This window comes from Embiotoca jacksoni, unplaced genomic scaffold (assembly GCF_022577435.1).
Source record: "Embiotoca jacksoni isolate LCO1_2020_lvr unplaced genomic scaffold, fEmbJac1.0.p SCAF_15, whole genome shotgun sequence".
Taxonomy (NCBI): Eukaryota; Metazoa; Chordata; class Actinopteri; family Embiotocidae; genus Embiotoca; species Embiotoca jacksoni.
In genome coordinates, this window is record NW_027185285.1 from 7,462,443 (window position 1) to 7,486,604 (window position 24,162).

Here is a 24,162-nt window from a genome sequence, read left to right on the forward strand (position 1 = left end):
TTCCCGGCTGCCGTCGTGTCTCGGGCGCTATCCTTGCCCAGTCAGTTTCTTGACTTTCCTTCCCGCTCCTGCGCAGCTCTTGTCTTAGATTTCTGCTCCTTTTGCCTCGCTTGTCCTCTGGTTCAAAATGTCGGAGTACAACGCAGTACCGCCGCCCGGTCCGGGGGCCCCTCTCGGCGGACAGGCGGCTCTTGGAAACGGAGCGGGTGGCATCAAGAAGGATGCGTTCGCGGACGCGGTGCAGCGGGCCCGGCAGGTGAGGGATGCACCCGGCGGGAGCACGTCTGTGCAGAAGTAGTTAGCATCAGGGCTAACGTGTTGGACTCAACTCCACACCAAACACGGGGCTTTACATTTTGAAATCCCATATTGGTCATGAATGTGCAGTAAAGCGTGTCAGTGGTGAATATCGTCATACGGTAAACGATAGCTGAAACACGAGCGTTGTTATCTTATTTTAATTCGGCGTCCCAACTCTTTCTCTCAGCTAAAATACACCATCAGGATTACGTGCATTAATACTTCTGGCAGAATGCAACTTTAAACCAACTGGGTTGGTTGATTTTTAAAAAGTGAAAAAAAATAATCCAGGTGTGATGCCAAACTGTGGTGCAGCGTTAAAAAAAAAAAAAAAAGAGCTGGGACAGAAAACATCTGTGCATTTAAGGCATCATGAGCGCCAACGTGTATTTACTGACACTGTATCCAGTCTTCCTGAATTACTATATCCAGGCAAACACAAATAGGTTACAAATTATAGGAAAAATCTGAATAGTGAGTGGAGAAACCTCTGCTTTTGTGTCGAGGTGACGAGAGGAGCCTTTTGAAAGAGAGTTTTTTTTTGTTTGGGCACAGATTGCTGGAGCTTCAGTCTCACAGACCGCTCCGCTGGCTCTTGTTTCGGTAGGAACAGTGACTAAAGTGACGCCTGTAATTAGATCTGTGTGAAAGACGTCAGTGAATAGGGTCAGAAACTGTGGTCCCACATCTGATGAGCACGGGGCTCGTCCATTAGTGCGATATGTAAGGGAAAAAGAGTAGGAGCAACTCTTCCTCAGTTGAGTGACAATTTCAATACAGGACCTGATCAGTCTGCCGGCAATTACGTGAAGAGGGATGTTATAGTCGGACTGCAGTGCATAAACCGCTCATTATAAAGATGAACGCACATTTGAGAGTTCAGTGTTGCAAAAACAAACATGGGCACTGGTCTACAGGGATACGGAGGAAAGTGACATGATCCGATGAGTCATCCTTCACCATCGTCTCGACAAGTGGAAGAGCCCATGTGTGGTGTACACTGGGCTCGGTACAGAACTGGATGCCCGGCCCCTGTTGTGGTGTGTGTGGGGTGGGGGGGCATTTTTCTGGCAGGGTTTGGGTCCATCTATGCCCTTTGAGGTCACAAGTACGGAGTTATTCTGGTTGATCACTTTGTTCCTGTGATGAAACATTTTACAGGATAACCTGATGAAAGTGGTCTCTTCCAGCATGACCCCATCCATAGGGCACGAGGGGTCACTGGAAAAGGATGACTTCACAGTCAGTGGATCTCAACCCAGTTGAACATGTCTGGGAGATTTTGGACCGACAAGTCGGGCAGCACTCTCTAACACCATCATCAAAACCCCAAATGAGGAAATATCTTTAAGAAAAAAAGTGCTCCGTCCCTCCAGTATAGTGACTTCTACAATCCATGCCAAGGAGCACTGACGCTGTTCTGGCTGCACGTTGTCGTCCAACAATTGACACTTTATGTGGACTTGTCCTGTAATGAGTGTCTGCTGGTAGCCATATTATTAATCCCTCAGGGAAATTGAAGTGCCACAGCAGCCACCTCACAAAAAAAAAAAAAAAAACAATTAAACAAAACAGACTCCAAATTAACTGATAAAAGACCATACACACTGTATAATGATAGTAGCACAAAGTACTCTTCATTAGTGCCAGTCAAGTAGATGTTGAAGACTGTGCCGTTTGCTCCTTGCAGTGCACGAGTGTTAATCTGCTGTGTATTTCAGCAGTACAGTACGTTGCCACGGTGATGTTTACACCTGTCTTTCAGATCGCAGCTAAGATCGGCGGTGATGCCGGTCCTCCCATGAGCAACAGCGCTGCATCAGACGGCTTTCCTTTCACCGCACAGAAACGACAGCTGGAGGACGCAGGTAACCGTGACTACACCTCTGTATCGCATGCTCTACGGTGACTTTAGAAGGTCTTCTCCGTCCACTCTTGACACCTCACACACCTGTCCTTTCCTCGCCTGGCAGATGAACCGGAGAGCAAGAAGCTGGCTGCCCAGAGTGACTTGGAATCAGCCACGGCACTGTGTGAGTTAGTCTTGCTCTTTTGTGCTCAGTCGACAGTTTGCTTTGTGGTGTTTAAGTTGACAGTGTTGGTCCGTTCACGCTTCACGTGCGCTGTCTGTGTCACATTGTCCTCACACCGTTCATTAGTAATCCAAAACCTCTCCCTCTCTGATTTCTCTCCATCTTTCCCTCAGCTATCGGTGCACAGTTAGCTGCTCTTGCGCAGCAAAGGTGAGAACCCGCAGCTTTCAGTTGACTGTGTATTACGTTGGAAGTATTCAGCCTTTCTGTCACGTCAGTTCAGAAAAAAAAAAACATTACCACTGCTTCATTTGTTGCCTCTTATACTCTCGTTTATCATCGCTGCTTGCTGATGGAGTCAGACCCGCCTCCAGCTCAGAGGAGTACGGCGTTCCTGACAGTATGGTGGGACTCAGTGAGTGCAGCGCGACTTTATTTTGACACATACTGATCTAATGTCCCACTGATCACACACATTTTTTGACGGTGTGACCCCCCCCCCTTTCATCCCCAGTTATCGGCCGTGGAGGTGAACAGATCAATAAGATTCAGCAGGAGTCAGGTTGCAAGGTGCAGATAGCTCCAGGTACTGTCTGTGAAGTTAGCCGTTGTCCACACGTTTCCATTTTTATCACAGCCTGCGGTTTTCTTTTTTTCTTTTGGTGTTGAATTTAGTTACATAAGTTCTCTCTGTATGTGTCCAGACAGCGGAGGCCTTCCAGAGAGGAGCGTCTCTCTCAGTGGTTCCTACGACTCCATACAGTAAGTCTCCACGGGCTCATTGTATTTTCACGAGGAAGCTTTAGAAATGTTGGCTAATAACGAAGAAAGCTGTGCCTAATGAAGCATTTGTGACATGTTGATGTTGGAAGCTCTGTTCTTTCAACCATTTTTATCATGACATTTTATCAGCTTTTAGGTCCAAATGACGACATGACTTTGTAAAGTGAATGTGGAGTAACTGGTCAGCTCTTCCCCCGCTAGGAAGGCCAAGGCGCTGCTGGATGAGATAGTGTCACGAGGAAGGGGTACACCCCCGTCTTCTTATCACGAATCTACCAACGGGCAGAACGACACAGTACATGAGATGATGATCCCAGCTGGCAAAGCTGGCCTTGTCATTGGCAAAGGAGGAGAGACCATCAAACAGCTACAGGTATTATCCAAGACTATTGTCGGACTGTGTGTGACTGTTTTCCCGTACACTTTCTTCATCTTTATATGTTGGTGTACTTATTCGTGTGTCCGTAAACACGTGCATAACCATAATGTTTGATTGTGTGTGATATTCCAGGAGCGTGCAGGGGTGAAGATGATCCTGATCCAGGACGCCTCTCAGGGACCCAACGTTGACAAGCCTCTGCGCATTATCGGAGATCCGTACAAAGTCCAGGTACACGCATGAAATCATCCTTTGCGTTTCAAAATAGATGTAGCGGTGAGTTTCCATATACTGTAATCAGCACGTTTTTCTGTTTTCCAGCAAGCCCAGGAGATGGTGCAGGAGATTCTGAGGGAGAGAGACCATGCTGGCTTCAGTGAGAGGAACGAGTTCGGGTCCCGGATGGGAGGAGGCATAGATGTAAGTTTGTGTGCGGCAGCAACGATTGTAGTGAGTTTAGGGATCTTTCAGCTGAATTCAAGGTAATGAAAAGAGGAACCTACTTTTTTTGTTTTTTCCCCCCCCGACTAAGATCCCGGTACCTCGACACTCAGTCGGTGTGGTCATCGGGCGCAACGGAGAGATGATCAAGAAAATCCAGAATGATGCTGGAGTCAGGATCCAGTTCAAACAAGGTAGGTCCCTGTGATAATTGTGTAATTTTTCAATTCATAAATTTTCCACATTGGCATTCAAAATACATTCAGGGTGTTGTCAGTGTTTAGGCAACATGAAAGGTTGATGTTAGCTGCTGCTGATGAAAAACTAAAACACTCTCTGGGCTAAAGAATGTCTTCGTAGCATTTCCTGACTCTAATGGATTTCATGTGATTTGATGGCTAAACTGTCTTTAAACCACAGACTCAAATGTATTAATGTGCAAAATGATGTATTCTATGTACTGGTACAGAAACTTTATTTAAACCATAGAAAAACCATTCTGTTTCTAAAGTTTGCTTTTGTAGAGCGGGTGTAAATTTTCCTTATTTTCTTTCTTTCTGTATTTTTTGTATTTTATGTTAATAACTTAACATGCATTTTTGAGAAGCTTTTTCTTCTCAAAGTCTTGTGTTAAAAGTTTCCCTGTTTGTCTGAGGTCTTGAGTTCCAGACATGGGGGTTGATTTTCCGTGGGGTCAGCACTGCAAGAAGTCTTTTCATATCATTACTTTGTTAAAGTCTACATTTCAAATATGTTGCTCAACGCGCTCTTAAATCTTTCTTACAGATGACGGGACGGGTCCAGATAAGATTGCCCACATCAGTGGTCCGCCTGAACGCTGCGAACACGCTGCCCAGATCATCAACGACCTGCTGCAGAGCATCAGGGTCAGGGAGGAGGGACAGGGGGTATGGATCACTTCCTCTTACACTGCAGTAGAACTGTCACAGCCGCTTCTTTCACTTGTAAATTAATTGACAATTGTAAACAAAATTTTTGTATTGTATTGTAGTATTTTCTTTTAGTTTATAAGTTAAGCCTTGTGATGTATGCATCAGTGTATTTAAACTCCAGAAAGTATGACTACTTTTCATGTAATATAAATGTATTCTTTTTTTTAGAGACACACATCTATTGCATTACATTATAGTCATGAGACTTTGCCTCCATCCGCAGGGTCCCCCAGGTCCTCCAGGCATGCCTGCAGGCAACAGGGGCCGAGGTGGGGGACAAGGTGGCTGGGGTCCCCCTGGAGGGGAAATGACCTTCTCCATTCCTGCCCACAAGTGTGGGCTCGTGATCGGCCGGGGAGGAGAGAACGTCAAGTCCATCAACCAGCAGACAGGGGCCTTTGTGGAAATCTCTCGGCAGCCGCCCCCCAACGGAGACCCCAGCTTCAAGCTGTTTATCATCCGGGGGTCACCGCAGCAGATCGACCACGCAAAACAGCTCATTGAAGAGAAAATTGAGGTACTTTACTGAGGTTTTTATAGTTGCTGAACAAGTAGTAAAGCAAAAGTGGAACAGTTGGAGTCCCTGCTTGAACAAAAATAATCACAACTCCATTTGCCCATTTGAATTTGTGCATACTCTTAAAATAAAAAGCCACTGTGATTCTTTGACTGATACACTCAATTATATCACGCGTTTCAGGGCCCTCTGTGTCCTTTGGGCCCGGGGCCAGGTGGACCAGGTCCTGCTGGTCCAATGGGTCCCTACAACCCCAACCCCTACAATCCCGGACCACCTGGGCCTCCTGGACCACCACAGTGAGTAGCTGCAGCTAATATTCATCTGTCCGTGTAGCTCTACTTGCCACAAATTAAAGCAGACTTTCACAGCATTTAAGAAAATCTTTCTTGTCACGAAGGGGCGATGAATCTGAGGAGTTTTTAGTAATAAACCACTTCTTTTCTCCTCAGTGGGGGTCCTCCAGGTCCTCACCAGTACACCCCTCAGGGCTGGAGCAACACCTACCAGCAGTGGCAGCCCCAGCCACCCCACGACCCCAGTGAGTCACCCTTGACTTCACTGCCTCTGCACATTTTAAGGGACTAAATGTTGATGAATGTTAATCTTTGTTTATTTAAGCATGTCGGCCCTCTTTACAAACACGTCAAACCCGCTACATCATTCATCCCAGGCCACATGTTTACTGTACACCCCTCACAGTTATTCTGACGAGTAATGACACCTTTTTCTAAATCTGGAAAGGTCAACTGGAGTACTGATGGAAATGTTGTGATGAGATGCAGTGTCTGTATCAGCTCTGGCTAACCCTGTCTCTGTTTCCCCCCTGGTCTCCAAGCCCGGTCTCCAGGCCAGTAGCAGGGGCTCACCCTCACCCTATGAGGACCTCACCCCCTCCACCCTACATCTTTTCTAGGCAAGGCAGCAGCCAATGACCCCAACGCAGCCTGGGCGGCCTACTACGCTCAGTACTACCAGCAGCCATCGGGGGCTGTGCCAGCCCAGTACCCCGCAAACCCAGCTGGAGGTGCGCAAGCTTCAGGGGACCAGACCCAGCCCGCGCAGACACCGGGGGGCCAGCCAGACTACACCAAGGCCTGGGAGGAGTACTACAAGAAGATGGGTGAGACAGACAAAGAAAAGCACCTGTAGATTTACTGCTAGCAAGCAAAATCAGCTTCAGTTGGACTGAAATGGTTGAAGTCAATCAACAGAAACAACTAACAGTTCCTGTGTTACAACGGGAAAGTGGTTGCATAGCAGGGAAACACAAAACACGTGAACACGTAAAGAAAAACCAGCGGGGCCAGAGCTATAAAGTGTCTGTCACTGAGTGAGTGAGAGATAAAAGTCACATCACAGTTTGACTGAATGCAGCGACTGCTCAAATTAAAACCCCTCCAGTTTCACGCAGGCTGCAGCTATATACTAGGTTTTGACGTGGACATGTGTTTCCTTCAGGAGGGGCGGGGGGGGTGGGGGGGGGGGGTCTGAATGGAAGAGAAAACACTGCATTTTCCTGTTAAATCTTATATTAGAACGCATCATTTGACACTTTTCAAACCAGTTTGTCCACACAATAGTCGCATGCACTGCCGAGAGCATTAAGCGAACATCTGTGTAATTGTAAATACAGAAAATAAGACATCGCCTCAATTGAAAAAAAATAAAGAAATGCATACAGAAAAAAGCGTGCACACGCTGTTGAATGTAAGTTCTTGTGATACAAAATGTGTGTTGAGTATGTTATTGTTCACATAAAAGAAGCTTATTCAGCTGGTTCGGGTGGAGCTCAGCTATGTGAATAAATGTTACTGAGCATGAGTAGCTCTTGAACACTTTCACATCGTCAAAGTAGCTCTCAGAGGGAAAAAGGTTGGAGACCCCTGGTCTAACATGTCCGTCACCTGCAGCCCAGGCAGGTGGCTCCGTTCCTGGGACCCCAGCTGCAGCTCCTGGAGCAGCAGGGGGCGCAGCTGCCACATCTGGAGACCAGCCGGACTACAGCGCAGCATGGGCGGAGTACTACAGGCAACAAGCGGCGTACTACGGACAAACAGGACAGGCCCCCGGGCAGCCCGCCACTCCCCAGCAGGGACAGGTTGGTACAGAGGCTACGGCGAGGTTTTCATCATGTGTGGATGCTGTTATTCTGGCTCCTCCATCTCACGTGGAGGTTCTTTTCCCCCCCAATAGTAATAATTCTATCCTTTTTCACGCAACGGATGTGCTTCCTTTCAACCATTTGTATTTTAGGCGCAGTGAGAGTTGATGGCAGAAGATCTCTGAGGCTGCAGAGTACGGAGAAGACAGGATAAAGAGGACAACCCTGAGCTTTAGGCCAGGATCTATTCATTTAAGTTATATATCTTTTTATTTGTTGCACAGAGAAGTGAAACCCTTCCTCACCTCTGAACATCATCTGGATGCTTTTTATTAAAAAATGTGAACTGCACAAATGTTCTAGTGCTTTGCTGTTGAGGGGAGGGAGAAGACTGATTAACATGGCCATGACATGTACTCACTTTTTGCAAGGCCTCTGCGTAGATTTATACACACAAGGAAGCCTTGAAATATGTACTTTACTGACTGAGTTGCCAATACATTCAACTTTAAAGCACTTACCTTCATACCCCCAGTGTTATATTTACCAAATTACTGAGGTTTTAGGACTATCATCAGAGAAATACTTTTTATGGCCCATTTAATTTTTTTTTTTTCAATTTAAGATGTCACGTTTGGCTCTGCTGAGGCTTGCATGGTGTTTCAACTTCAATTCAATTTGGATTGTTTTATCCTTTTTTTTTTTTATCATGAATGTGTTCACCTAGAGTCTTTTGGATGAGCGAGACGGTGTACAAATGGGTTGTACAATCTAGATTTCTGCATGTGGAATGAGTGCTACCTGATGAAATTTGATAGATTCGATTCGGGGGGAAAAAAAAAAAGGAAAAGCAAGGTCACCCTTTTCCTTGTGGAACAGCTTGAGTCGGGCTTCTCGTGGTAAAGTAGAAGTCCTGAGCTGTGTGTGGTGACTTGAAAAAAAATTCTCCAAGATGCAAAGGAATGAGTTGTTTGAGACGTGAATGTGGAGGATGTAGTATGTGTGATTTATGTTGCCATGGTTTAAGAGTTGCCTCAGTTTGTTTTGACATTATTTTCACTTCCATCTGCAGTTGAGACGCCCCCTTTGCCTCATGAAATGACCTTTCAGGAAACAGTTCTTATGATTGTGTTTTGGTTGGAAAAACTTACCGTGGACGGGGGAAGAAGATGCTTTTCAGATTGGGTCAGCTCAGGCCGAACACTTATGTCAGTGAGTCAGACCTTTGAAGACCAACACAATGCTGGAGGGCGTTCACCTCAACAAGACTACAGAAGATCTGTCTTCAAATGTCATGGGAGTCTTGTTCAGGTGGAGGTTCTGTCACCGTCTGTAGTTCATACTGCACAGTTCCTCTATCAGATTAACGTCATCGCAGGCTACACCCAAGCTAAGCTGTGATTTAGTTTCATATCCAGGTTGCATGTCTTCTACTTTGGTTTTTATGAATGCCAACAACATCTTTTGCCTTTCACTGTTTGTGTGCAAAAGAATGTCTTCCAATGTGTCCCACTTATAACATATATTGTACATGTACAGACTGTAAATTCAGCAATATAAGGCTGTTGGTTTTCACTTCCGGAGAAGTATCAGGTATGATTCTTGTATTTTGAACGGCAGCTGTGAGTCTTGCCTTTGGCAGCAGTGTTGATATCTTTAATAAATGACCACCAGCAGCAATACTCTGAATTAAAAAGGCAAATGTCAGTTACTTTAAAATCTTTTTTTTTTTTTTTTGTCTTTTATGCTCCGTTACAAACATAGCACAACAGCTGCTGTCACAAGACGTAAAAACACAGTTGACATAAATCACATATGTCACTGTTAGTCTTCCTCAAATTAATCAGAAAGCTTCAAAGATATTCACTGACGAGATGATCTCTGCTGAATTGCTGAACCTACACTTAAGACAAATGACCCCCCTGAGTCCCATCCAGATACTAATAATATATTTTAATTTCCTTTATCTGGCTAATCCAAAACTTCAGAAACCACTTTGTGCCATTTCACATCAGATAACCCAAACACAGCACCCAAGCAAGACATGTAATATACAAATATACTTTTACTATCTTATACTTTAGATTCTAACTTTTACCTGCATTTCATTCAGGCATCATTCCCAGGTTTCCAATTAACTGTAAAATTATAAATTCATTTGATGCGTTTTTGACTGCACAAGCATTTTTAGTTTCATAAAAACAGACTTAACGGAATCTGTGTTTCCTGTTGCTGTCACTGCAGCATAAGTGGTATGAGACAGGTGTGTATGTGAGAACAAGCCAGGAAGTTACAGTATGTTCATGAGCCCAGAGTGTGAGGTTGAGTTAAACCGTCAGCCGTTCTTACTCCAAACTTTACGGAAAATAAATCTACAAAAATGAAATACAAGTGCAATTTTAAAAATTCTTTTAATTTATATCTTTAAAATTAAAAACATCTGAATTGCATTCTACCACCTCCAAAGGCACAGTCATACTTATAGCAGACCAAATTCATAAAACACTGCCACTGAACATCTTTTTTCTCAATTTGTTTTGTACATAAGAAACGATGCACTATAAAAATGACTAAACATTTTTTTTTTTTTTTTTTTTTGTACTGGGTAAACAATGGCCATTCTGTATGCTGTAAGATCATGAAAAGACCGGAGTGATATGTTCTCGGCTGTGGTAGCGTTAGACTCCATATAAAGGATGATGTGCTGGTTTGAGGCTGCCAACGCCTGCTGAAAGCACGTGCATTGCAGCTATTTAACGACAACGTATCGAAGAATTCAAAAATGACATGTTTACGACAACTAATCTCGACGAACAGTGTTTAAGAAAATGGATGTTTGAAGCAAAACAAAGCCATTGGCAGGAGGGAGGAAACGTGGTGAGACGAGGGAGATGAGCGTCGGTGGAGGACTGTGCAGAAAAAGCAGTCAGGTCTCACATAGCTCACCAAATTCTCTCAACCACACTGAGCGGCACGAGATATTTTGCACGAAATCTGACACCTCCACTTCACTGTCAAAAACACACCAAGACTTCAAAGAAAATTTGAAACGTTTCAGATAACTGTCTTGAGCTTTAAAGACAATAGTCAACATGTGCAAAGAGGCAGGGCCTTAGCCTGTTTGTGGAAAAGACTTCAGATATGATATAGGATTGATAACTGAACGTACAATCACAAATCAATAATGCACACAAAGGTTGCTTACAATGTGTGACAACACAGCACCATACACTGCACAAGAGGTTCACTTAGTGACAACAAAATTCAAAATAGTGGATAAATATACAGTAGAATATAAGTATATCACCGTTCTTACTCAGGCACAGTCCTCCTTAAAACATAGAAAGAGAATTTAAAAACAACGGGATTTAGGATCAAAGGAAACCGGTTTGGCACACACATGGACAAATATATAGTGAAATAAGGCAAGAAAATAATGTGTCAAAGGAAAATGAGGCCACAGAGGAACTTATTAGATGGACAGGGTTGAAGCACTTTGAACGAAAACTATAACACATACAGCACCTCTCTCGTGGAACCAGATGTTCAATAAGAGAGAGGATTTTTTTTGCAGCAACTAACGGGAGTCCCTATTCCACAGCCGTAGCTTTATCTTTACAAGTGTGTGTGTGTGTGTGTGTGTGTGTGTGTGTGTGTAGCAGCTGTGACAGGCACTCCAAGAACACAACGTCTTCTTTACAGGCGAATAAAATTAAAACAGGAAGTCTGCGCACGTCTTCCAAATCAAAAACTCCAATGCTTTAGAAAATATCTACAGAACAGTCGACACGTGGCCTGAATCACAATCACACAACTGGACGCACGCAACCATGGAAAAGCATGTTCGGTCGGCCTCCAGAAATAACAGCAGAGCGGTGTCGCCACAGTGCTCATACAAGCAGACAGGAAACACACACGCGCACACACGCACACACACACACGCGCACACACACACACACAAGACAAACTCACCCCAAACAAATCCGGACCACCTGCTGTCTTTCATAAATCTCTCCTCCTTTCTGAATGGCAGTTTTCCATAGTGTTCGATGAATTACGAGCAATTCAGAAACCATTCAGTGTTTAAGGTCCACTTTGCGCCCTCCTCCTGTAAAAGTTACCTTTAACACACACATCACAGTATTTTAAAGACCCCTTTGATACGGCAGTGACAGTTTTAGGAGGATCCAGGGCGAGCAGAAGTTTCTCGGCGAGGCGACAGCGAGGCTACAGGTTGTGATGTGATGACAGAAATAAAACATGCCTGGCTTTAGTTTGTTTTTACAGATTCATACAACTGAAGGTTTAAATGCTCTGTGTTTCTCTTTGCATTAAGAGACTCGGGTTTTTGAAGCCACGTCCTATTGCGATGCCAGTGATTGTGGATTTAATCAGCGGTGCCAACGGGTGGTGGTGCCGTCCAGGCAGCAGCAGTTACTCACCGAGTGTGTTTTGATTGTGCGCGTGTGTGCCTCAACAACACGCACAATCAAAACAGTACGCAGAGAGAGTGTGCACACACATTGACAAGATCTATATACATGTGTCAAGTGTATAAATTAGTGTTCTTTGTACATCTCTATGTGTGTGTGTGTGTGTGTGTGCGTGTGTGTGCGTGTGTGCGAGTGTGATCAGTATAACCGGCCCACATCTGTCAGTGGTTAGTTGTCAGCTGACCCGGTGGTGAAGAGGACTCTCTGGTCAGTTCTGGCCAGCTTGGCAGGCGGCTCCAGAGACTCCTCTCCTAGCACGCCACTGTCCGCGGGGAGGGACAGCTCCTGACCTTCCTCATCACTCTCCTCCTCCTCCTCCTCTTCTTCTTCTGCGAAAAGTAAAGATGGTGGTTAGAAACAATGCGGTGAACATCACTGTAGCTAGACTGAGGTAAGGTGGGAAAACAGTGCAGACCTTTGTCAGGATCCAGCTGGTTCAGTCCCCGGCCTAAACTGGCAAACTAGTGGCAAAAGAGGAATTGGTTAGCACGGTCTGTATGGCTTACACTGTTTAGCCCATATATACGCGTTTGTGTGCATTGATACCTCTCCCATAACAGCAATGGGGGTCTCTCCTTTAGCCTGGGCCACTCTGTGCTCTATAAGGTAGTACATGTACTCGTCATACAGCAGGCGGATCAGGTGAAAGGATCCGAAGCTGGCAGCACTCCGCAGGGTCAGGTCCCGGATCACCATGGAACTGGAGACAGGAGATGGATGGATAAGACGTATCAATACGCATATACAGTACGTATGTCACTTCTCTAACCACAAACAGGAAGAGCTATTTCTCAGTGCTTTACTGCGACAAAGTTTGAAGCATGAGTCAACTTCTCAATCATAACTTTTATCATTTCAGTATCAAATAACTCCCTTCACTACAGCTGAACATGTGTGGATGATTCTGGCTTTAAGATATTGACCTGGTCAGGATTTTACTTGACCCATATCTCAAGATAACAAATTCAAACTAGGAGTTTATGCAGCATTCGTATCAGCTATAACTACTAAGCTGAACATGCAACAACAGTGCTATGCTGTTAGTGACTGTAAAAGCTTGGACTGTGTTTGGTGTAGTGTGTAACTAAAGCCTGCAGCTCAAACTCAGAATCCAACACCAAACAGATACAACAAAAGAACAGGGAAATGAAAACGCCACCTCAGCTTTGTGTGCTTCAGCTGGAAGGAAATGTACTCTACAAAGCTGCCTCAATCTATTCAAATTTCACAGTCGCCTTGACACAAAAGAGGAGTTCAAACTATTATATATCATGAACTCCAAAATATCATTTTGGTTCTCAAAAACAAAGAGTAGGAGGGAAAAGATTTGGAACTACAGCTGACCCTCTAGCTCAGGGCTCTCCAACCAGTAGATCGCGATGTACCCGGTAGATCGAAGGAGCTTTCAGAGGGAAAAAGGTTGGAGACCCCTGCTCTAACTGCTCCCCCATCTCACCTGTAAAAGGACCACTTGAGAAGGAAGAGCTTGGCGGCCTTAGGGAAGGCAGGGCTCTGTTGGTAGGGCTTTAGGACCTGGGAGACCACGCCATCAAGCCAGGCAGCCCACTGCTCCAAGGAGTTCTGCTGCTGGAGGGTCAGCTTGAAGTCTTGCTCCAGCCGCTGGACAACGCGGTCTTCGCACCGGCACACCCATGAAGCCTGCTCCTGCGAAGGGCAAACGCGACGAGGGTCGAAGCGTCAGTATTAGGCAGTCGCACCTGGTATGTGTTGTACCAGAAGAGGGCAGCAGGGCGAATTCATGTTTACTCAGACTATCCTTCAAAGAAAAGACTCAGATTACAGTGTAATCAGCGACATGCTCTACCTACCTGTTTTTAATAGACGTTAAATCAATGCCAAGGTTCAGTGTTCTGTGTCTAACAGTTACAAAACACGTGAAACCTCCCCTGAAACCACAAGCTACAGAAGGCATTACTGCATATGCACCAACACCAATGCAAGAGTCATCCACCAACACGGAAATTCTGCCAGAACACAGCATTCAGAGACAAAAACCCACCTGGACGTTAGCAAAGTCGACGCGGTTGAGGTCGGACAGCATCTGGTTGATCTGGGCCGTGTTCTGGAGGACAGCGCGAGCCGCCTGCGCGAGGTGGTTCAGACTGGTGTAGCGACGCAGTGTCTGGGCAAATGCATTGGCTGACGTTACCTTAGCGAGCACAAGGAGGAAAATGAGGGGTCAGACATCAAAAACATGAATCCTCTCACATAAGGGCACAAATACATGCAGATATTGCCACAAACATCCTGATGCAAGAGTTGTTTTGTAGGGTGAACACAGCTCTGATGTGGGCTTTAAAGGGGCCTGAGAGGCATGCGTGTAAACTCATAACATTGTCTGGATCGATAATGTTAAAGTAGCCAAAGCAAAGACAAAACTTTCTCATGAGGCTGTTTCTAAAAGAAATAGTTGTTCACATTAAGCTGCTTTCAATGACCAGTGATTAACTTTGTTGCTGCAGCAGAGCTGGCAAATCATGAAGCTCACTTTGACGTAACATCAACTGCAGGCCCTGTTCACAAACTCCCACCAGGATAACTCCCAGACATCTAATCATTTCTCAGCTTGCAGCTACACTCAATAAAAGAAGCTTATGATTTTATAATGTGTGATCATCCAGGCCTAAAAAACATGGAAGTACCGTCACCTGCGAGCTAACACAAGGGGATTGTACCTTGATGCGAACCATTTCTTCGGGGATGTTCATCATGGCATTGGACAGCCAGCTCTCCAGGCTCTTGGCAAAGTTGCGGATGGCTTGAGTTAAGGCACCTGAGGGGAGCAAGGTTTGTTAACAGAATTCAATACTGATCATTTCAGAGGATGTTTTCATTTTTTTTTTTTTTTTTATCCCAAGAAGGGACCAGGATAAAGGATTATCTAACATCTGGTTAACAGCCAAATTTCTGCTGGAAAAACAGATTTCTTTGCCATGCATATTAATAGCCAAAATTTCCAGCAGGTTCAAATGATGTGGATTTGGAAAATATTTTCCTGGCAGCACTGTGTGGCCTGAAAGAAAGGTTTTCCAAGTATTCTGAACAGCGGCAAACAGAGTGATTTATTTCAAAGTCTAACTAAAACAGCAACTGAAACTAAAGGAAATAAGGAAGTGAGTTTCTACAGCGTCATGTGATTTTACTACAGAGTCAGGACATCAGTCCAAATGTTTAAATCAAGAATCATATATAGAATATCTCTATTTTTTTATGAGCTTATATTGTAGTTATGGACTATTATGCTTTTGTGGCAACGGTAATTATTTTTGTCAGCACATTATGGGGCTTTACTACATAATCCCACTTCTTGAAGAGCCTTACTGGGGATGGGTCTGAGGACATCAGGGATGAGGATCTCCACCAGGCCCTGATACAGGCTGTTGTCACAGTCACGGCTCCAGCGCAGCACTGGCTCATACTTGCACAGCAACACCAGGCAGGACTTCGGGAGACGCTTCTCTGACTCGTCATGACTGCCGAGACACACACAGTTCGTAAGGAAAATGTGGCACTAATGCAACAGGAGAGTTTTCTTATTGTGTTAGGACCAAATCTGAATCTCGAATGAATGTTAAACCACTCACACAGCCAACGTGGCATCTCCGGCCTGACTTTGGCTGAACCTCCAAAAGGTCTTCCACAGAGTCTCCACCAGGGTGAACTGCAGATTGACCATCACGTCCAGTATGGCCTGAAAGAACAAAGAAAAAAAACATCTCTGAACACATACACATTCATCAAGAGACCAACTAACAAAAAGTCAGGAAAACAGGGACATTTAGCATAGCTGGACTTTACTATTGGTGTAGACTGTGTAACCCTAAACCCATCTTCACCCTTACAGGCAAAACAACAAGATTCATTTATTTTTCCAGTAAACTTGCTGCTGGTATTGTCCAACCCATTGGTTACAGTTGGTTTATGATCATTGAAAGTAGGCATCGACTAACAACTATATAGAAAACTCCACCTCATAAGTGCTCAGTGGGTGCTAGCCAGTTGGTTACCTCACAGTGTTCTCTATACAGCAGCTGAAAGCTCTTTATGTGCTCCAGCTCAATGCCCTCCGGCAGAGACTTCCCCTGGAGGTCGATGTCAGGGAACTCTGGGAGAGCTCTGGATGCATCTGGACACGGGACACAAGAACACTGGGAACTCAGAGAGACATCACATTAAATGCGGACATATGTACAGCATTAACTGTTCATAACATTGAGTGTGTTCACATGGACATGAGTGTCCTGGTGGAGATCAATTTGGGGATACAGCCTGTACGTGGAACTTTTTTGAGGGAAACTTGGTTATGCATATCTTGTATCTACATGTTACATCATGTTTACATGACAAATACTACTGTCCGGATAACTAATTGCTACATCCTGTATGCAAAGGTGTGTCCTAATTTGGAATACTTTTTCATGGAGGTATGCCTTTATTTGCCCGGTCCATACACCAATGTCTATGTGCAACCACTTCTCCTCCTCCTCCTTCTCCCTGCTCCCTTTATAGGGGAGAGCTCATCAGTCCCTATTCGGCTCAGCTGTGCTCATCACACCTGCCCGGCACCGTTCACCTGAACCACTCCTCCCACTCTCTACCCCCTGCAGCTGAGCTAACCACACCCCGCCACCACAATGTTCACGGCCCTTTGCGTAAAATCCTTCATCGCTTTCATAATTGTGTCCCCTGTTCACCAAACTCACCTAAAAACTGCTGGTACTGCTGAACCTGGGTGCTGATGTCCACATGCCCAGACCCCTGCTGCTGTTGCTGCTGCTGGCCTGCTCCTGCCGCTGTGCCATTAGTCATTCCCTCCACTTTATGCACAGGCTTCAACCTGATAGGAACGGGGGCAAAAAGTACATCAAACATTAAGGGTCTAGACAAAGACAATGAATAATGAAGTGAAATGAAACTGCAGCTCAGTCTGCTCCTAAGCCGAGCAGATGCCTGGAGCCACAGGAGGATTAAAGGACATATGTGGTGAGGGGACAGAGGGAAAACAAGAGTCGGTGACACAACTGTGTGAAGGGAATAGATTCAGGTGGAGAAATGGAAAATAAAGAAAGCGTTACAGTGGTGTGATGATGGAGAAGATGTGCTTGAGTATGTGTAGTTTTTTTTTTTTGTGTTATACCTCTGTTTCTGTGAGAATGGCTGTTGCCTCATGGCCAAATGTTGTTGGTCTTCCATCAGACGGAGAAGAGACGATCCTGCTTTGATTCGTAGCCCATAATAGTGGTATTTTGAATTACCCCTGAAAAGAACAGACAGAATGTATTTTTACTTAAATTTGACTTATATTACTGATATTAAATCTGTGGAGGAGAAAGCAAGAGGAAAGGGTTTATGTTGTCTATATAAATCTGTGTTTATTCTCCCCAAACGCCATGTATAGTCTCAATATACACTGACTTACAAATGAATATCTTAAATTTCAAAACACAATATATTCTTGTGGTGGCGGGGTGTGGTTAGCTCAGCTGCAGGGGGTGGGGAGTGGGAGGAGCAGGTGTAATGAGCGCAGCTGAGCCGAATACGAACTGATGAGCTCTCCCCTAATAAAGGGGAGCAGGGAGAAGGATGAAGAGGAGGAGCGGTTGCACAAAGACATTGGTGTATGGACAGGGCCAATAAAGTCCTTTTACACCCAAACGTACGACTGAGCGTGTCATCTGTGTCCGGGAGAGACCCCCGGTAGCACCAACTTTGCTACAATTCTATAAGAGGGGCCTTAATTAAAACCAAGTCTATCGAAAAAGTCATTTTTCACTCGCTCTCTCTTCCTCTGTCAAACTCACTCACCCACACACATGCTGTCCGTCTTCATCCCTACCCACTTTTCTTCCTACACTCTGCAAACATTTTGCAATGCACCAGAGAATTCTATAGATGCCTCAAGAAAAATCTCCATCATTCTCCTGTTGCATGGGTGGTGTTGTATGCGTGTGGATGGTATGCGTGCAGAGGTCGTCTGTTGAAATGAACGGTGCAACACAGCTTTGTACTGCTGATGTGTGTTACTGTGGTAGGGAGACTGTATGGGGGGGGGGGGAGTGTTATCTCTGCGCTAGGCTCTCCCTGTAGTTTGTCCGCTCTCCCTGTGATGTCATGTTCATATTTGCTTATAAAAAAAATAAAGCCTGGTTAGCAAAGAAAAAATGATTGAACTTGTGTATGAAAGGGCTTGTATGTACTGTACAGGCACTCTTACATGTGTGCGTATGGTCTAGGGGGGCTTCTATGCCGGAGTTTGGCTGTCTGATGATCAAACTTACCGTGTGCCCAGGCGTCGCGTGCGCAGCCCCATAAACACAGATCTAATGAGCTTCCCGAAAGACGCAGCGTTAACAGGCTCTAGTTTCTGCTCCTGGCAGTGCAGCAGGTAGTGGCAGTACAGAGTGGAACGGGGCAGACTCACTCCTTCAGCTGTTTCATAGTTGTCCAGCAACCACTGTACCTGACACACAGGCAAAGAAAAAAGAAAACAGCTGGTGCAGTTAGCAAAGCCAGTAGCAACAACAGGAAAGCACAGCTCAACATAGGCACACAAATACAGGCACGCTTATTAGCGAACACGTTACACTCATTGTGCAGCTTAATTTACAGTGCATGCATGCACGCTTTCCTGATCACTGCATCATACAAACACATATCCATTCACATCCACAGTTCGTTGCTCGTTCAGGAATGAAAACACATGTTTGCGTGCCGTGGCATCCAACTTTGGTATGCAATGAATCAATGACCTGGAATACTGATGGGATGTCTGCCAAACACATTTTGGTTATCATTATCATATGGGATTCAATATGATGAATTTGGGATGAACAGTATAGTGTTGGGGGCATTTCAGGCAAATTACAAATGCCCCTCTGCACATGCACTGCAATGATATGTAAATGATGAAGTCACGGTTTTGTTTTCTTTGAGGAAGAAATCACAGTTAAAAAAATATATATATATATATATATGTACTGTATCCCACAAGTTTTATTGTGATCAATACTCAAAGTCATCCTCGGCTAACATTTTCTGGTCCTAATACCAATCTCCACATTTTTAATTGTGATTTCCACTTGACAAAACTCAACTATGACATCATCAGTGTGTGCCACCAGAGTTGTGTGAATGAGAATAAAGAAATAAATTCCTGCGCTTGGCGCCTCTGCATACCTTCTTGTCTGCCGACGGCACGCTACTCTCTTCGCCCTCTGTAATACTCACAGTGGCTGGGGAGGCCCGGGCGGTGTGTGAGTAGTTCTGACTGTTGCCAGCTGCCCCCCCACTGCTGCTGCTGCCCAGCATGTAACCCCCCTGGATCACATAGCTGCCTGCTGCGCCACCGTTGGTGCCTGCCCCTTCCCCTGCCCCGTTGGTGGTACCACCAGCGGTCACCACGGTGGCCCCTCCCCCTGCTGCACTAGTGGGCTGTGCCACAAACATGGACACACCCCCTGTTGTGCCTGCAGTCACAGAGACGGTCAGAGGTGTGCCGGGGGCGGAGGTCTGTGAGCCTGAGGTTGGCTGGCCTTCATAATACTGGGCAGCTGTGGTCTGGGTGTACAGGGGGGCGTCAGTGTATGGGAAGGTGCTGGAGCGACTGGATGAGACACATGTAAAGACGTGTTAGAAACCAAGAAAACTGTTTTAAAAAAGGAAAACAATTTTCTGTCTGGATATGTGTCAGAAAATGATGGACCCACATGGTGCTGGCGGTGTAGTTGGTGTCTCCTCCTTCAACGTACTGAACTTGATTGGTATACACATGTTGCACTGGCACTGATGTGAGCTGCTGCTGGACCTACGGAGATAGCACATACACACACATGCAGACAAAGATCCAATAAATCCTTGCCAGACCACATCATCTGTTTCATCACCTGGAATCTTAATTTGTAAAGTCTTCTGTTGCAATAGAAACAACATAAATTTGTTAGCTTCAGACAGATTCTCTGTTCCCTTAACTCTATAGCAGCAGTCTCCCTTACGTCCCTGACCTACTTGGACAGGTGTAGTCTGCAGTAGCTCACTGGGGCCTGAGCTGGTGACTGCAGGATAGCCTCCTAATTCTTTTTCCTCATGCATAGAGGGCAGGTACAGTGACTGGTAACACTGGGGGAGATCCAGGAGGAGGAAGAGGGGGTTGCCGCAGGTATCTCTTATGTTGTCTGCTGCAGCCCAGACCAGGCATTCTGGCTGTCCTGTCTCGTGATGCAGCTGCCATTCTTCTAGTTTCTTATTCCTGTCTAAAGCAGTCATCTCGCTGCTAAAGGGAAGCTGAAAGGTGGCAAGTTTGACCACAGACATGATGAGCTGACTAAAATTACACCAAAATATATGGAAGCTGTAAAGTTTTCAATGTCACAATGATCACACATTTTGTGATGTGAAGCTGTGATGACCACTCTGTTTGCATTCTATACATATGTATTGATCACTGACAGTACAAGTGATTGTCAGACAACATAATTGACCAGCAGTGATGACCTGTGGTGCTGTGCCTGTGTTGGACTTACCTCCTGGGTGATATGAACAGGCTGTAGACTGGTGACACTGAGCTGCGTATCTGGTTCAGTCTTGGCTATATGGGAGGTGGCCTGCACCACAGACCTCTGTTGAGATAAAAAAAAAAAAAAAAAAAAACTTAATACAGGGGATTCAGAAAAAAACCCAACATAATTTAATGTTGTGCTGGTGTGTGTTTGTTCATATTTGACCTGCTGAGCTGCCTGAACCTGCTGAACAACCTGGGTGGGAACTCCTGTCTGCACCACTGCTGGAGGTGGACTGGAGTCTGACACACTGTCACTCGAATGAAGGGAACCCTCTGAAAGATAAAGAGAGACTGTAAGTACCTTCACATGTTTGTGATATTATTTTACATTTTGTAATTGGACCTGAAATATTTAGAAGTATGATAGTTTGAGTTACTATTGATAAAATGGTAACAACAAATAGTGTAGTGAAGCAGCTATATGGCATGTAAATATAATTTATTTCTATACATTTACAATTCATAAGACATTTGAAGTATTTTGCCATTTAAGGATATAAATAAAATTTGTTTTGTCATATCTGTCAAATGTTTAAAATTAAAAGATTTGTGGAAAACCCCTTTTTGAAAAATACCATCATAAGTTACAAAAATGTAACCTTCTAAGGTCTCTTCAGACACTAGTCCTGCACAAGTTTGAAGAAACCAAACACAACTACATAGTTTTACATTTGGATTATCTATAATATCATATGGCATTGCAGCAGCATAAATATTCAAACTAGCCAGGTTGGGCTGAAAAGAATTAGATTTTTGTGACTATTATCTATTTGCTTAAATCTTATAGTGCCGAATTTAAATAACTTGTTACATGACCAAGACATCAGTAAAATTAAGACAGTGGGTTAAGCATTTCCAATTTCATCATATAACTCCAAAATATGGTATACGGTTGCTTGCGTGATCTTCTGCCTTTACCTGTAACTGTAACAACGATGTACTGAGGAGTACTTTGGGCATTTCCAGACTGAGTGGGGGAGCCCTGGATTTCTGCTGTCACATACTGTGTCTGAGCTGGCTGGGCCTGTGATGTGGCCTGGGGTTGACTGCCAGCTGCAGGCTTCTGATTCGTGATAGAGGTGGTTTGTTCAGTGGGAGTTGTTTGGCCTGTGGGTGTGACAACAGTGGGAGTAGCCACACTTGTCTGGATCTCGGCCAGAAACTGAGGGGCTGTTGCAGGGCTGGAGCTGGCGTCTGGTTGACCCGATGTGACAGTAACACCGGCCGCCTGGGTTTGGGCTGCCGGCTGGATCTCACCTATGTAGCCTGAGGTGGCCATTACAAGAGCTGGGACTCACCCTAGAAAAAGAAACAAATGACACGTTACATATATCTGGCAGATACTGGAGATGCTCTGAATTTGATCAACGATTACAAGATGGATATATGTAGATGTTTGTTTCCAAGCTAGTGTTTAATTATTCAGATAAAGTCGGGGCAGAGGATAAAGATCTAGTCAGTTTAACTTTGGAAAATGTAGCAGAAGAAACTGTAATCAATCAGAGTAAATACTGAAATAAAATTCCTTCGTAGCTTGAAGTAAGGAGTCCAAATTGCAAATGGGAGAGGCAACACTTTGACATGACATGTGAGGTGTGTGTGTGTGTGTAAGTAAAGAGATGTTTTGTTACAGCATCAGATTACTATTAGGTCATTAGGAATATTTCTACAATCTCATTTGTAGCCTAAAAGCAAATGAAAGAGTATGAGGGCTGTCTGAAAGTACTTCTGTGGCTGACCTGTTGGTGGTGCAGCTGATGTGGAGATGCGGGGGAGGAGCATTGATGGGAACAAGCATTTTGGTGTCCCATTACCTGAAATGTGACCACACTGCCTATTGCCTTTCACTGTATACAGTTATGCCTGTGGCACAAGCTGGGGAAATTCCTTCCCACATTACATACATTTTTTTTCAGTGCATTTTGCTGTTGTGCTTTAAATCACATACAGTAACAAGGAGTGCCCGTGCACCTCAAGTTTGTTACATTTTTCATTTTAGATTTATAGATACTTTATTGATCCTTACAGGAAATACATTTGATACGGCAGCTGCACACAACACAACCACAAGGGACACAGCAAAGACTGAACAGAGTCATCTAAAAACAGAGCACAAAAAGTTTACATACATTTACTGAAGAACCTGAACTGCACAGACAAAAGTGTGTAAATCACAATAAAAACGCCGTGTGCAGAGGTATCTGACTTGCATGTACGAATATGCCCTATGCAGTAACTTATAAAAGGTGGTGCTTTCGGTAATTGTGCATCACGATTAGAAGAGGAAACAACAGTGTGTGTGTGTGTGTGTGTGTGTGTGTGTAAGTAAAACCATGTTTTCAAAACCAAATGAGGACATTTCATCCTTAAGTTGACGATCAATTAGCAAGAAGAAACCTGGTTTCAAAACTGTAAAGTTTCTCATTTACCAGATCAGTGAACAAAGAGGTTCAAATGAACTGGGACCTGCAAAGCACCTGTAAAACGCCCTCCTCCTCCACCTCCTCCACCTCCTCCTCCACCACCACCACCACGCCCCTCAGAGGTTCAATGTCCGACACCTGCCAACAGCGACCTCAACTTTCCCGTTAGCGACACATTTCATTCACCAGGATTTGTCCTGACTTTAATCATCTCATCACGAACCCTAGAAGTCGTCACACTTTAAAAACCTGACTATCATAAACTGGCCTCGCTTCTTTTTTTGGGGTAGTAAACGATATGTACCCTGTGTTGGCTCGGCGAGAAGAAAAAAAAAAGAAAAGCGTAATGTGTTATAAAATAAATAAATAAATAAATAAATTTAAAAAACCACCCATCGACGGCACATAAATACACCATTAATAAGACGGGTGTCCGTTTTCAGGAAGTTCCGTATGTTAGCTGCAAGCGGTGGCGAGCGTCCGTCTGTCGTGACAGCTCTGATGCTAGCGAGGCAGCACGGGCAGCGAGCTAACTGGTCTCTACAACAACCGCCATTTTGTACCTTTTTTTTCCTTTTTTTTTTTTTTGCATTTGACATCGCCATAACAACGGCCTGCTTGAGTATGCATCTTGTGGCTGCGTCGTCACGGCGGGCGAAATTCAGTGTCACTCGAAGGAGCAGCAGGCACAAACAAACTAGCGCATTCCTGAAAACGACTGATTATCAGAGCGACGGCTAGCTTTGCAGGCTAACCTCAAAGTTAACACTGGGAGGCAGTTGCCTGTTATGGCTACTGAAACAACAAGGGAAAAAAAAAAAGCAACAGCACAATTCAGATGAGGCATCAGAGGACATAAAATATATTCTATGTGTTAAGAGCTTCACCTCTGGTTCCACGTGTGTATTTCCCACTGGTAAAATATCTTCTTTTAATTTTATGGCGGATTCAGTTGTTGTTGTTGTTGATTCTCGTTGCTGGGTTCTTGTCGCCAGGGCTACCGTGGCTATGGCGCTTCGTCCTCACCAGGGCAACTGTTGCTACCCACCCGCTCCCTTGCCTCCCCCTTCGCTGCTCTGATTGGCTGAGCGCTGCCAAATTGCCTTAAAGTCACAGTACCAGCAAAATGTTACTACAAAGCCTTCCACGCCCATTTGT

General features: G+C 44.8%; 2 protein-coding genes across 10 annotated transcripts; one reads left to right on the plus strand and one right to left on the minus strand.

The window, feature by feature from the left end:
- Positions 1-9,210, plus strand: LOC138198085 (far upstream element-binding protein 2-like). Of its 3 annotated transcripts, none has more exons than XM_069149261.1 (18): positions 2-256; positions 2,066-2,168; positions 2,274-2,333; positions 2,507-2,543; positions 2,696-2,748; positions 2,848-2,919; positions 3,038-3,095; positions 3,303-3,489; positions 3,628-3,726; positions 3,817-3,915; positions 4,028-4,130; positions 4,723-4,844; positions 5,113-5,406; positions 5,590-5,705; positions 5,859-5,947; positions 6,323-6,529; positions 7,320-7,507; positions 7,663-9,210. In XM_069149261.1, the coding sequence occupies exons 1-18, from the start codon at positions 128-130 to the stop codon at positions 7,669-7,671; spliced, it is 2,025 nt and encodes a 674-aa protein (XP_069005362.1). In that variant the 5' UTR covers positions 2-127; the 3' UTR covers positions 7,672-9,210. The 3 variants fall into 3 exon arrangements, with proteins under 3 accessions (XP_069005365.1, XP_069005362.1, XP_069005363.1); XM_069149262.1 differs by having other exon boundaries at positions 3-256; positions 3,318-3,489; positions 7,663-9,209; XM_069149264.1 differs by lacking the exons at positions 7,320-7,507; positions 7,663-9,210 and having other exon boundaries at positions 1-256; positions 6,245-6,412.
- Positions 9,211-9,904: 694 nt separating this feature from the next.
- Positions 9,905-24,033, minus strand: rfx1a (regulatory factor X, 1a (influences HLA class II expression)). 7 transcript variants are annotated; one of them, XM_069149258.1, is made up of 18 exons: positions 23,892-24,033; positions 21,500-21,880; positions 20,745-20,854; positions 20,544-20,639; positions 19,731-19,828; positions 19,252-19,627; positions 18,303-18,478; positions 17,162-17,281; positions 16,728-16,861; positions 16,032-16,150; positions 15,609-15,715; positions 15,346-15,497; positions 14,700-14,797; positions 14,024-14,173; positions 13,460-13,668; positions 12,550-12,703; positions 12,419-12,464; positions 9,905-12,332 (listed from the first exon to the last, which is right to left on the minus strand). In XM_069149258.1, the coding sequence occupies exons 2-18, from the start codon at positions 21,858-21,860 to the stop codon at positions 12,172-12,174; spliced, it is 2,667 nt and encodes an 888-aa protein (XP_069005359.1). In that variant the 5' UTR covers positions 21,861-21,880; positions 23,892-24,033; the 3' UTR covers positions 9,905-12,171. The 7 variants fall into 7 exon arrangements, with proteins under 7 accessions (XP_069005359.1, XP_069005358.1, XP_069005357.1 ...); XM_069149257.1 differs by having other exon boundaries at positions 18,303-18,484; XM_069149256.1 differs by having other exon boundaries at positions 19,201-19,627.
- Positions 24,034-24,162: the final 129 nt, after the last annotated feature.

Excerpts from the sequence above, each read along its gene's own strand:
- LOC138198085 (XM_069149261.1), top strand. The coding sequence starts at position 128 with ATGTCGGAGTACAACGCAGTACCGCCGCCCGGTCCGGGGGCCCCTCTC. Across the intron at positions 2,169-2,273 it reads ACGACAGCTGGAGGACGCAG|ATGAACCGGAGAGCAAGAAG; the intron begins GTAACCGTGACT and ends CTCGCCTGGCAG. Across the intron at positions 2,544-2,695 it reads GCTGCTCTTGCGCAGCAAAG|ACCCGCCTCCAGCTCAGAGG; the intron begins GTGAGAACCCGC and ends TGATGGAGTCAG.
- rfx1a (XM_069149251.1), bottom strand. The coding sequence starts at position 21,860 with ATGGCCACCTCAGGCTACATAGGTGAGATCCAGCCGGCAGCCCAAACC. Across the intron at positions 19,829-20,543 it reads CTGTTCATATCACCCAGGAG|GTCCAGCAGCAGCTCACATC; the intron begins GTAAGTCCAACA and ends CTATCTCCGTAG. Across the intron at positions 12,333-12,418 it reads CCAGCTGGATCCTGACAAAG|AAGAAGAAGAGGAGGAGGAG; the intron begins GTCTGCACTGTT and ends TACTTTTCGCAG.